General features: G+C 45.9%; 1 protein-coding gene across 4 annotated transcripts in view; it reads left to right on the forward strand.

Annotated features, from left to right (window-relative positions):
- Positions 1 to 13,266, forward strand: part of LOC115466373 (deleted in malignant brain tumors 1 protein-like) — a 278,988-nt gene that overhangs the window by 213,870 nt on the left and 51,852 nt on the right. For all 4 annotated transcript variants that reach the window (XM_030197563.1, XM_030197566.1, XM_030197565.1 and 1 more), the window contains one exon: positions 6,501 to 6,803. In XM_030197563.1, coding sequence (XP_030053423.1) covers positions 6,501 to 6,803 — 303 coding nt within the window. The remainder of the gene's footprint in view (positions 1 to 6,500; positions 6,804 to 13,266) is intronic.

Here is a 13,266-nt window from a genome sequence, read left to right on the forward strand (position 1 = left end):
AAAAAAAGGGGGGGAATCCCTCCCCTCCCTTCCAACCCCAGGTGCTTAACATGAACAGTGGGTCACAAAAGGCCCCCAAATACCTTCCCACTTAGGAACAGTTTTGCGACGAATCGCCCATAATTTCACCATTTCACAAATATAACACAGCTTGTTTACCCATTTTACCAGAGAGGGAACACGAGAGGATTTCCAATGGGCAGTCAAAGTTACCCTAGCCGCAGACATAGCATGGCGAACTAATAAAGACTGAGAAGTGGCAAGGCCAGGAGGTTTTAGGAAAATGAAAAAATTCAGGGGACCACTTAATAGGCTTAGAGAGCCAATACTGGAGTCTGTGTTGTACTGCTTTCCAAAAAGCACAGACCTTTACATAGGACCACCAGAGATGACCCATTGTACCTTGCTCCCCACAACCCCTCCAGCAAAGTGGGGATATTGTCGGGAACATGTGATGAAGGCAGGTGGGAGTCAAATACCATCTATATAGGACTTTAACAGCATTTTCTTTAAAGGGCACTGAAATGGAAATCTTCGTTAAATCATTTTCCATCAGAGTCCAATCATCATCATCCAACGTCACTCCCAACTCCCGATGCCATCGTAAACGATGCTCCACAGGGGGCTTCACCTGCCTACACTGATAAGTATATAGACAAGTGATAAGACCCCTCGTTGATCTAGATTCCGCACACAAATCCTCCAAATAGGAGTCCTCTCGAATTACCTTAGCCTTGATCGCTCCTGAAGAAAGAAAATGTTTCACTTGAGTATAAGCAAACATATCTTTCGGAGGAAGTGCATAGGTATCTGCCAATGTATTAAATGGTATAAAGGCCTCCTCATCAAAAAATTGACCCCAGTTCTCTAACCCCACAGAGAACCAATGAGAAAAAGGCCCTGGTTCAAGACCTGGTGGAAACAGGGGATTGTGTGTTATCGGTGTAAGCTTGGATAATACTACATCCGGTTTAGCAAACAGACTATCCCAATAATAAAAAGTTGTCAATATGGAAGGGCAAACATCCCTGCTCACTGACCGAAGTCTCCGAGGAAGCCACATTGACGAACACAAGGGACAGGAGCCCACCGAGGCCTGTTCCAACCCAATCCATCTCTTCTGGGTACTTGCGTGAAACCATTCAATAGCAGCCCTAGCCTGAACAGCCCTATAATACCAGTACACATTAGGAACACCCAATCCTCTGATCTCGATACAGCAATACACGAGAAAGACGTGACCGCTTATTGAACCAAATGAAGCGAAGAAGGCAGTTTTGAATCCCGGAGAGGAATTTACGAGACAAACGAAGGGGAAGAACCTGAAAAAGATACATCAGACGAGGTAAAACATTCATTTTCAAAGTAGCAATTCGCCCCAAACCAAGATATCTCAATGGAGCCCCAAGCCTCTAAGTCTTTATATAATGCTCTCAAAAGGGGGAGATAATTAGCCTTGAATAGATCAGAAAAGGTCTTAGTTAGGAGAATCCCTAGATACTTAATACCAAGCGATACCCACCTAAAAGGAAAGGCTTGTTGCAAAGATTGCAAAGTCAGATTCGAGATATCGATAGCCATGGCTTCTGATTTAGTCATATTAAGCTTGAATCCCGAAACCAAAGAATAACTTTCTAGAACCTTAATTAAATTAGGCATTGAAATTAACGGTTTGGTTAAAGAAAGCAAAATATCATCAGCAAACAAGGCCAATTTATATTCATGACCACCCACCAGAACACCCGAAATATCAGGATTAGTACGAATTGCACTAGCAAGAGGTTCCATTACCAAAGCAAAAAGCATTGGCGAGAGAGGACACCCCTGGCATGTCCCCCTAGACAAAAGAAATGTAGGTGAATTACCCCCATTAATATGTACACATGCCCTAGGAGAGTTATATAAAGCTTGAGTCCAATCCATAAAACCAAGGCCAAAACCCAACCGCTCCATGACACTGATCATGAAAGGCCAATGGTCTCAGATGGGTTTCTTGCAGAAATGTAATCTCCCAGTTCAGTCTCTCCAGTTCTTTAAACACTCTACTGTGCTTCCCATGCTTCTTCAGATCAATCTCCTGGAATTGCAAGCAATCTGGAACGCTCTAAAGACTTTCAGAGACTGGCTGTCCAACCAAGTCATATTGATCCAGACAGACAATCAGGTTGCCATGTATTACACCAACAAGCAGGGGGGGGCACCGGATCTTGCCCTCTGTGTCAGGAAGCCGTCCAGATGTGGCTTTGGGCACGCCGTCACGGCATGTCTCTTCAAGCCACTTATCTGGCAGACGTAAACTACAGTCTGGCCGACAGACTGAGCAGGGTAATGCAACCTCACGAGTGGTCACTGAACATGGGTATAGTCCGTAAGATCTTCTGAGCGTAGGGCACCCCCTCAGTGGATCTTTTTGCTACTCAGATCAATCACAAGGCCCCTCAGTTTTGTTCCAGACTTCAGGCCCACGACAGACTAGCGTCAGATGACTTTCTCCTGCATTGGGGAACAGGCCTTCTGTATGCGTATCCTTCCTTACCTCTAATAGGAAAGACTTTGCTGAAACTCAAGCAAGACCGGGAAACCATGATCCAGATCGCACCCTTCTGGCTACATCAGATTTTGTTCCCTCTTCTTCTAGAGTTGTCCTCTGAGAAACTGTGGAGATTGGAGTGTTTTCCAACCCTCATCACTCAGAACGACGGGTCACTTCTACATCCCAACCTCCAGTCTCTGGCTCTCATGGGCTGGATGTTGAGACCTTAGAATTCGCCTCCTTGGATCTTTCAGAGGGTGTCTCCCGAGTTTTGCTTGTTTCCAGGAAAGATTCCACGAAGAGGTGTTACTCTTTCAAATGGAGGTTTGCTGTCTGGTGTGACAGCAAGGCCCTAGATCCTCTCTCTTGTCCTAAACAGACCCTGCTTGAATACCTTCTACACTTGTCAGAGTCTGATCTCAAGACCAACTTTGTAAGGGTCTACCTTGGTGCAATTAGTGCTTGTAGAGGGTAAGCCTATCTGTGGACAGCCTTTAGTTCACTTCATGAGAGGTTTGCTTTTGTCAAAGCCCCCTGTCAAACCTCCACCAGTGTCATGGGATCTCAACTTCGTTCTCAACTAGCTGATGAAAGCTCCTTTTGAGCCACTGAATTCCAGCTATTTGAAGTACTTGACCTGGAAGGTCATTTTCTTGTTGGCTGTTACTTCAGCTCATAGTCAGTGAGCTTCAGGCTTTAGTAGTGGATACACCTTATACTATGTTTCATCACAACAGAGTAGTCTTCTGCACGCACCCTAAGTTCCTGCCGAAGGTGGTGTCGGAGTTCCATCTGAACCAGTTAATTGTCTTGCCAACATTTTTCCCCCGTCCTCATGACCACCCTGGCAAAAGCATCTTGGACTGCAAGAGAGCATTGGCCTTTTACGTGGAGCGGATGAAGCCCTGCATACAGTCCGCCCAGTTGTTTGTTTCCTTTGATCCCAACAGGAGGGGAGTCGCCATCGGAAAACGCACAATCTAAAATTGGCTAGCAGATTGCATTTCCTTCACTTATGCCCAAGCTGGACTGACTCTGGAGGGCCATGTGACGACTCATAATGTTAGAGCCATGGCTGTGTCGGTGGCTCACTTAAAGTCAGCCTCCATAGAAGAGATTTGCAAGGCTGTAATGTGGTCATCAGCCCACACATTCACATCTCACTGCTGCCTTCAGCAGGATACCTGATGCGACAGTCGGTTTGGGCACTCAGTGCTGCAGAATCTGTTTGGGGTTTAGAATCCAACTCCACCCCCCTTAGGCCCATTTTATTCTGTTACAGGCTGCACTCTCAGCTAGCTGTATATATTTTCAGGCCCAATTGATCAATGTTCATTGTTTTGAGTGAGCCTGGATGCTAGGGATAGCCAACGAGTGAGAATATACCCTGCTTGTCCTCGGAGAAAGTGAAGATACTTACCTGTAGCACGTATTCTTCGAGGACAGCAGGCTGATTATTCTCACAATCCCTTCCACCTCCCCTTTGGAGTTATTTGTTATGTTTTTTTGATTTAACTGAGGTATGTTCTCGCCTGGTGGGCAGGAAGTCAGTCAGAAGACTCTAGCAAACTTTTTTGTTTTTGCTATGGCAAAATGCCACTTCCTGGGTCGACGCAGATGTCAACCCACGTGTGAGAATAATCAGCCTGCTGTCCTCGGAGAATACCTGTTACAGGTAAGTATCTTTGCTTTCTCAGAAGATAAGCAGGACATTACTTTCTCACATGCAGGTGATGTCTTCCACGGAGCCCCGGTGCAGATGCTGTGCAACGATCAATTGGTTCTAGAAACCTTTGGCAGGCCCCCACTGCACGTGCGCGAGTGCCATCCCACCTGCCAACTTCAACGGGACCCGCAGTTTCGTCTTTTCTTCGGAGCAGTGAAGACGTCTCGTCAGTAGCTGTTGCACAGATTTTTTGCCTCAGAGTTTTTGTTTTGCTTTCTAGTGGGGGACCCCTATTTTCCGTAATAAAATTTATTTTTTCTAGTGTTTGCTGGCACTTTTTATTCTATGTGGTTCGCAGCCTCCTTAAGCCTGAGCTCCTGGTCAGGTTTTGTTTAAAAAAAGTCTTCTCTGTTTAACAATTGAGTTGTTTGATTTCACAGCAGTTACCTTCCCTGCAATGTTCCAGAAACCTTCGTGTGGGTTCAAGCTGTGCACAAGACTGTGTTAGGGCCATTTCTGTGACTGACCCAACCCACATGGTGTATGCCTTAGTTGTCTGGGCCCTGATGATAATTTCTCTCACTGTTCTCTTTGTGCTCAAATGCAGAAGGGAACCCAGAAAAGTCATGAAGCCCTGTGTGAGATACTTTTTGAACATAGAAGTCCAGTCCATTGATATCAGCATTGAGGTCATCGGTCCCCGTGGCTTCAGGAGCTGTACCGGACACTGAAGATGCATCAATATCAATGTGGTCTTCTCCTGCCTCAACATCAGGCACCCATTCGGGCCGAGCATCCTCAGACCCAACAGTGAGTACTTGTATGGATTCTGCTTCATACTCATCAGCACTGAAGGACACCCGACGCTGGGCATTGAGTGAAAGTGAGGAAGCATCAGAATTGGTCCTCTTGAAAGCATGGTTCCCAGAGCTCTGGAGCACTGGCATTGCATGTACACAAGAAACATCAGTGCCAGGAGGACCGCTGCTCCTCCTTAGAAGGTCAATGCCCAATTTTTCATGAAGCTGGGTCCCCACCTCCAATTCTGTGCCAACATCTTCACAGGCTGTCTCCACACAGGCATCGGTTCCACTTTTACTGATTTCTTTTTTTTTTAAGGATTAGGGTCATATTCTAGTCCAAGTACATCCTAATGTGTGGGAGTGCCAGTTGCACTGGTCGTGCACAGGGTGGAGAGGGGAGTGCCGGTCTCAGTAGCTAAAAATGCACTGCTGACTGCCCCGGGGATGAGACTGCTTGGAGGAACTCCAGAGAGGACTCTTCAGGTGGTAGGTCCAAGGATACCTGCCAGCCATATTAACGATGTGTGCCACCACTGGGTAGGCCTGAAGCAAAACTGGGTGGGCCCACCTGTGACTATGCCATAGGCCCATCCTGGTGAAAGTGCATTGGAGTGGACTAAAGCCAATAGACGGTCCATCTTTTGGCTTAAACAGCATGTGAAGGCAGCCATCAGTAAACTTACTTTGTTCAATTGTCTACATCTCCTTTACTTATACCCAGGCTGGGCTGATTTTTGAGGGCCATGTCAGTAGCTCATTTGAGGTCAGCCTTCATTGAGAAGGTTTGCAGAGCTGCAATGTGGTCTTTCATCCACACATTCACATTTACTGCTGCCTTGAGCAGAATACCTGATGTGATAGCTAGTTTGGTCAGACAATTCTGCAGAATTTGTTTGGAGTATAGAACCAATTCCACCCTCCTAGGCTCATTATATTTTGTTCCAGGCTGCACATTGAGAACAGGGCTGTTTTTGTTGTTAGTGTTATTAGGTCTTGTTGGCCTTGCTGTTTCATATCCCTATTGAACATGGTTTGTTGTTTTCAGTGATCCTGGTAGCTAAGAATTCCCATACGTGAGAACGTAATGTCCTTCTTGTCCTTGGAGAAAGTGAAGTTACTCAACCTGTAGCAGTTGTTCTCCAAGGACAGTAGGACGTACCTTTTCACATAACCTCCCACCTCCCCTAGGAGTTGCATTCTTTACACTTTTTTTTTTATCCAACTGCAGGTCCCGCATGAGTTGGGCAGGCAGGAAGGTACTCACACATGCACGATAGGGTCCTGTCAAAGGCTTCTAGAAACAAAACAATAGAACACTAGACAGCATCCGCACTAGGGCTCTCTGGTGAAAATGTATGTCATGTTGTCCTCAGAGAACACCTGCTAGAGGTGAGTAACTTCACTTTTCCTGAAGAATATCTTTGATTTTGCTGTAACAACTTCCTAAAATACATTTGAGATAATGGCTCCATATTTATCAACTTTTTTGTCTTTGCAGATCATTTACCACTTCCCAGTCTTACCATATCATCATCCTACATGTTGTTCAGCAGAGGAGAAACACTACAAATCATCTGTTCGGTTCCTCCACTCCATATGGAGTCCTTAGTTTATTTTTATAATATAAATTTGCCACACCCCATTGCTGTTAAAACACTATCTACAGAGGAGAATAAAGCAGTCCACCACTTTCATAAACTAGAAAACTCAGATGGAGGCAAATACGTCTGTGTATATGAGGTGGGACCACCTGGAAACACATTCAAGTCACAGAAAAGCAATACAGTGGAAATCATTCTCGGTAAATATCCTTTCAGTTTTGTTTTGATTTTTAACTGAAAATTTTTTAATTACTCTTCCACCACATATAATGTTGTTTTCCAGTTCTCAACTGACTCAATGTCATAAGTGTCAAAATGAGCCATTCCTGGTTCCCTACTTTACCCCCACCCCCTCCCCATACACATCTAACAAGGGAAAATTCTAATTCCTTTATGAAAATTAGAAATCACAAGACTATGGATGCAATGTAGCAAAATTAGGACTGACTCAGTCTGTCCCAATTGGTATTAAGGGGCCTCATCACTAAAGCACATTAAATTCAGAAATTAAGCTGTAGTGTATCTGTACTTTAGGTGCCAAGTAAAAGGTTAAAGCAATGATAAGTGAGTGCAGAAACTTTGTAAATCCCATGTTCCCATGCAGGGCCAGTCAAACCCGGTAAGCGGGGTAAGCACCGCAGGGGGGCACCTGCCTTCAAGGGCGCTGCCATACCGCGCCGCCCTTGGTGCTTTAAATCTTTAATTTACCTCAGTTCCAGCAGCCGCATCATTTGAAAGCCCTGCCCTGTCTCTAGCCTTCCCTCCCTTCGTTAGTTCATTCCGCAGTCCCGCCTTCTGATGTCATTTCCTCGAGGGCGGGACTCTGAGGGAACAAACTCACGAGGGAAGGAAGGCTAGAGACAAGGCAGGGCTTTCAAATGACGTGGCTGCTGGAACGGAGGTAAATTAAAGATTTAAAGTACCAAGGGCGGCGCGGTATGGATGGGGATAGGGCAAAGGAGAATCGCTGGACAGGGGCAGGGTGGGAGAGGAGAGAAAGGAGATTTGGGGGGGTTCCAACTCATAGTCTGCTGGGAGGCGCCAGAGACCCTAGAACCGGCCCTGTTCCCATGGCTATTAATACAGACATTTACTTATGCAATAAGGAGCTGAATATCGGCACTTAACCTGACTCTGCCCCTGGAATGCCACAAGTTAGCCACCTTTTGACTTCTACGCTAACCAGTCATTTTCAGCTAAGATAACTGATTAAGTGCTACTGAAGATGACCAGATAAATTGAAAATTCTGGATAATCTAATTACATTAAGAAAGCTGGGATACCTCTATCCATTAATAATCTCAGTGCTAGCAAACACATTTCTGTGCTATAATATTTCTGAACCCTAATTGCATACGATCCAAAATGTCAAATTGATTAAGATATTCTTGCAGTAGAGCTGTCAAAATTGTCTTGGAAGCTTTAGCCTAAATAAGGAATACTGACTGGGGGTCTATAAATGGAGTATAGCTCCACTGATTTTTTTTTTTAAAGTATAACATAGTAACATAGTAGATGACAGCAGAAAAAGATCTGCACGGTCCATCCAGTCTGCCCAACAAGATAACTCATATTTGCTGCTTTTTGTGTATACCCTACTTTGATTTGTACCTGTGCTCTTCAGGGCACAGACCGTATAAGTCTGCCCAGCACTATCCCCGCCTCCCAACCACCAGCCCCTCCTCCCAACCACCGGCTCTGGCACAGACCGTACAATTCTGTCCAGCACTATCCCTGCCTCCCAACCACCAGTCCCGCTGCCCACCACCGGCTCTGGCACAGACCGTATAAGTCTGCCCAGCACTATCCCCGCCTCCCAACCACCAGCCCTGCCTCCCGATCTTGACTAAGCTCCTAAGGATCCATTCCTTCGGCACAGGATTCCTTTATGTTTATCCCACGCATGTTTGAATTCCGTTACCGTTTTCATTTCCACCACCTCCCGTGGGAGGGCATTCCAAGCATCCACTACTCTCTCCGTGAAAAAATACTTCCTGACATTTTTCTTGAGTCTGCCCCCCTTCAATCTCATTTCATGTCCTCTCATTCTACCACCTTCCCATCTCCGGAAAAGGTTCGTTTGCGGATTAATACCTTTCAAATATTTGAACGTCTGTATCATATCACCCCTGTTTCTCCTTTCCTCCAGAGTATACATGTTTAGTTCAGCAAGTCTCTCCTCATACGTCTTGTAACGCAAATCCCATACCATTCTCGTAGCTTTTCTTTGCACCGCTTCAATTCTTTTTACATCCTTAACAAGATACGGCCTCCAAAACTGAACACAATACTCCAGGTGGGGCCTCACCAACGACTTATACAGGGGCATCAACACCCCCTTTCTTCTGCTGGTCACACCTCTCTCTATACAGTCTAACAACCTTCTAGCTACGGCCACCGCCTTGTCACACTGTTTCATCGCCTTCAAATCCTCAGATGCTATCATCCCAAGATCCCTCTCTCCGCCCTTACCTATCAGACTCTCCCCGCCTAACACATACGTCTCTCGTGGATTTCTATTCCCTAAGTGCATCACTTTGCATTTCTTGGCATTGAATTTTAATTGCCAAACCGTAGACCATTCTTCTAGCTTCCTCAGATCCTTTTTCATGTTTTCCACTCCCTCCTGGGTGTCCACTCTGTTACAGATCTTAGTATCATCCGCAAATAGGCAAACTTTACCTTCTAACCCTTCGGCAATGTCACTCACAAATATATTGAACAGAATCGGCCCCAGCATCGATCCCTGAGGCACTCCACTACTCACCTTTCCTTCCTCCGAGCGAATTCCATTCACCATCACCCTCTGGCGTCTGTCCGTCAACCAGTTCCTAATCCAGTTCACCACTTCAGGTCCTATCTTCAGCCCCTCCAGTTTATTTAAGAGCCTCCTGTGGGGAACCGTGTCAAAAGCTTTGCTGAAATCTAAGTAGATTACGTCCATAGCTCGTCCCTGATTCAATTCTCCTGTCACCCAATCAAAGAACTCAATGAGATTCGTTTGGCACGATTTCCCTTTCGTAAAACCATGTTGTCTCGGATCTTGCAACTTATTGGCTTCCAGGAAATTCACTATCCTTTCCTTCAGCATCGCTTCCATTACTTTTCCAATAACCGAAGTGTCAGGTTCTCAGGTTCAGAGCCCGCGGGCCGGGCTCTGGAGCAAACGTGAGCCCTTGGGCTACTGACGAGGAGCGACAGCAGCAGGCAAAACCCACCAACCAATGCTGGGCAAGCACACCGACACCGGCAGGGCACAGGACTGGAACCCCGGACCGGAACACTGGACGGGAATCCCCCGGACTGGAATACTGGGCTGGAATCCCCCGGACTGGAAGACACGGGACTGGAACATTGGACTGGAGCACACCGGACTGGTCCACACAGCTTCACCTGCACTTAGCTACTAAGCCCCCCAGGAGTTGAGCTCCTGGGTTCGAGTAGCCGGCAGGACTTACTGGACAACACAGGGACCAGGACTAGAACAAGCTGTAACTGAAGTGCACCTAACTCCTAAAGTGACCAAAAGTGTTCCTAAGCCCAGCACCAACAGAAAAGCTCCTAAGCCCTCCACTAACAGCAGTGCTCCTAACAGAAACTAACAGGGGTGCCCCTACGCCCTACACTAACAGAAGTGCAGGGAAGCCACAAGGGAAAAGGAAGGGAAGACAAATGCCAGACCTAACACTGGTGCTTCCTAAGCACCAAGCTGCAGCAGCTAAACACGGGTTCTCACCCCGGTGCTTCCTAAGCACCAAGCTACAGCAGCTAAACACAGGTCACGAGGAAAAGCGGGGAAAGCACAAGGAAACAAGCAGGAAAGCCAAATACCCAAACAACAAAAGGTGCTTCCTAAACACTTACTAACAAGGGTGCTCCCAGCACCAAACTCCAGCACTGCACTAACAGCAGTGCTACACACCATAGCAAAAGGGAAAGCAGAGGAGCCAAAGGGAAAAACAGGGAAGTCAAACACACAAGTCACAAGTGCACACTGACTGCACTAAACTAACCTGGACCTAAAGCAAGTAGCTAGAAGCAAACATTGCGAAGACCCCGAAGGAAAGAACACCACTTCCTTATCAAGGCCCTCCCTGATGATGTCACACTCCCTAGACCCAGGCAACAGCACACTGACCCAGAGAGCACACTGAAACCCATAGAGGCCCAACCCACACCAATGCAACACCATGAAGCACTTGAAGCCAGTACACCCAAAGAGAGTTAGAGCAACTCAGACTACACCCACAGCTGCAGTGAAGTGAGACAATTAGCCCCATGCGGGCAGCAGCCGGCACAGAGAAAGAGAGAGAGCTAGCTCAAACAGGACAGAAAAACAGAACAGAAGCCAGCTAAAAAGCTAACCCCCAGGCAAAAGGTAAGTTTGAGAGGGGTTCTGACCACGATCATAACACGAAGTGAGGCTAACCGGCCTGTAGTTTCCAGCTTCTTCCCTATCACCACTTTTGTGAAGAGGGACCACCTCCTCCGTTCTCCAATCCCTCGGAACCTTTCCCGTCTGCAAGGATATATTAAACAAATCTTTAAGAGGACCCGCCAAAACCTCTCTGAGCTCTCTCAATATCCTGGGGTGGATCCCGTCCAGTCCCATGGCTTTGTCCACCTTTAGCTTTTCAAGTTGTTGATACACACTTTCTTCCGTGAACGGTGCTCTATCCACTTCATTCTCAATTGTATTATTTCCAGTCCATCGTGGTCCTTCTCCAGGATTTTCCTCTGTGTAAACAGAACAAAAGTATCTAGTTAGCAAATTTGCTTTTTCTTCATCATTTTCCACATAGCAGTTCGCAGTATCTTTTAGTCTCACAATTCCCTTTTTAGTCATTCTCCTTTCACTAATATACCTGAAGAAATTTTTGTCACCCCTCCTTACATTTCTAGCCATTTGTTCTTCCGCTTGCGCTTTTGCCAGTCGTATCTCTCTCTTGGCTTCTTTCATTTTCATCCGGTATTCCTCCATGTGTTCCTTTTCTTGAGTTTTTTCTGTATTTCTGGAATGCCAACTCTTTAGCCTTTATTTTCTCAACCACTTGCTTGGAGAACCATATCGGTTTCCTTTTTCTCTTGCTTTTATTTACTTTCCTTACATAAAGGTTCGTGGCCCTATTTATAGCTTCTTTCAGCCTGGACCAATGTCCTTCCACTTCTCGTATTTCCTCCCAGCCCATCATCTCCTTCCTCAGGTATTCCCCCATTTTACTAAAGTCAGCACGCTTGAAATCCAGGACTTTGAGTTTTGAGTGGCCGCTCTCCACTTTAGCTGTTATATCAAACCAAACCGTTTGATGGTCACTGCTGCCCAGGTGGGCACCCACTCGGATATTTGACACGCTATCCCCATTTGTGAGCACCAGATCCAGTGTCGCTCCCTCCCTCGTGGGTTCCATCACCATTTGTCTGAGCAAAACACTTTGGAAAGCATCCACGATCCCTCTACTTCTTTCCGATTCCGCAGATGGAACCTTCCAATCTACATCCGGCAGATTGAAATCTCCCAGCAACAGCACCTCTCTCTTGCTTCCCAACTTTTCAATATCTGCGATCATGTCTTTATCTAATTCCTTCAATTGTGTCGGAGGTCTGTAGACAACACCCATGTGGACAGAGGTTCTATCATCTCTTTTTAAGGTGATCCATATCACTTCTTCCTTTCCCCAGGTCCCTGTCATTTCAGTCGCAGTGATATCATTCCTCACATATAGAGCTACTCCGCCACCTTTACGACCCTCTCTATCCTTCCTAAATAGATTATAGCCTGGTATGTTTGCATCCCATTCATGGGAACCATTTAGCCACGTCTCTGTGATTGCAACAACATCCAAGTCTGCCTCCAACATCAGGGCCTGAAGGTCATGAACTTTATTGCTTAGACTGCGAGCATTTGTGGTCATCGCTTTCCATCTACATTTCCTGGTATGCGTTTCAACATTAGTGATTTGGGGGTTTCTTTTCTCTTTGGGTACCTTCATATCTTTTTGTTCCACTTTTATTATTTTTTCTTTGGCTTCCGTTCTGTTTTCAAGAACATCACAGTGCTGTAATGGAGTAAAAGAATTTTGTAGGGGTAACACTTGTGAGGTCGGATGTTTTCTTGTCACATAACGAAGTCTGCCTGAGCCTACAGTGATCCATCTATTTTTAGGTGGTTTTGTGGTAGTGGTGATAATTTGGTATGATTCTGTGCAGTATGATATTGTGCGGTCCTAGATGCTGCTTTAAGTGCATCTAGTTCCTGTTTTACTTTACTGAGCTCGTGTTTTAATCTAGTGAGTTGCAGACAGATAGGACAAGCCTTAAGTCTCCAGATAATTGGTCTTGAAACTAAAGCACCACAATTATTACAGAGAATAAAAGTCATCCTGATTGATTGAAATGGGTATGAACAGGTATGATATAGTGAGAACAGCAGCCTATGGGTCTGTCGGCTGAGATTCTTATTATTAGAGCAGTAATCCCTAGTAAGTCCATGAAACACGTTTTTCAACCTGCATGTTGACCAGTGGTCCTGACAGTTGTGATTGTGGTTGAGAGCAATGGATATTAGTTTTGTTCATGTGAACATATATTGAGCCTTGGAATCTTGCTTTCTCCAAGGACAAGCAGGCTTCCTTCTTCTCACAAGTGGGTAGACGCCATCCTGCG

The sequence above is a fragment of the Microcaecilia unicolor genome, chromosome 3 (assembly GCF_901765095.1).
Source record: "Microcaecilia unicolor chromosome 3, aMicUni1.1, whole genome shotgun sequence".
NCBI classification, from domain to species: domain Eukaryota; kingdom Metazoa; phylum Chordata; class Amphibia; order Gymnophiona; family Siphonopidae; genus Microcaecilia; species Microcaecilia unicolor.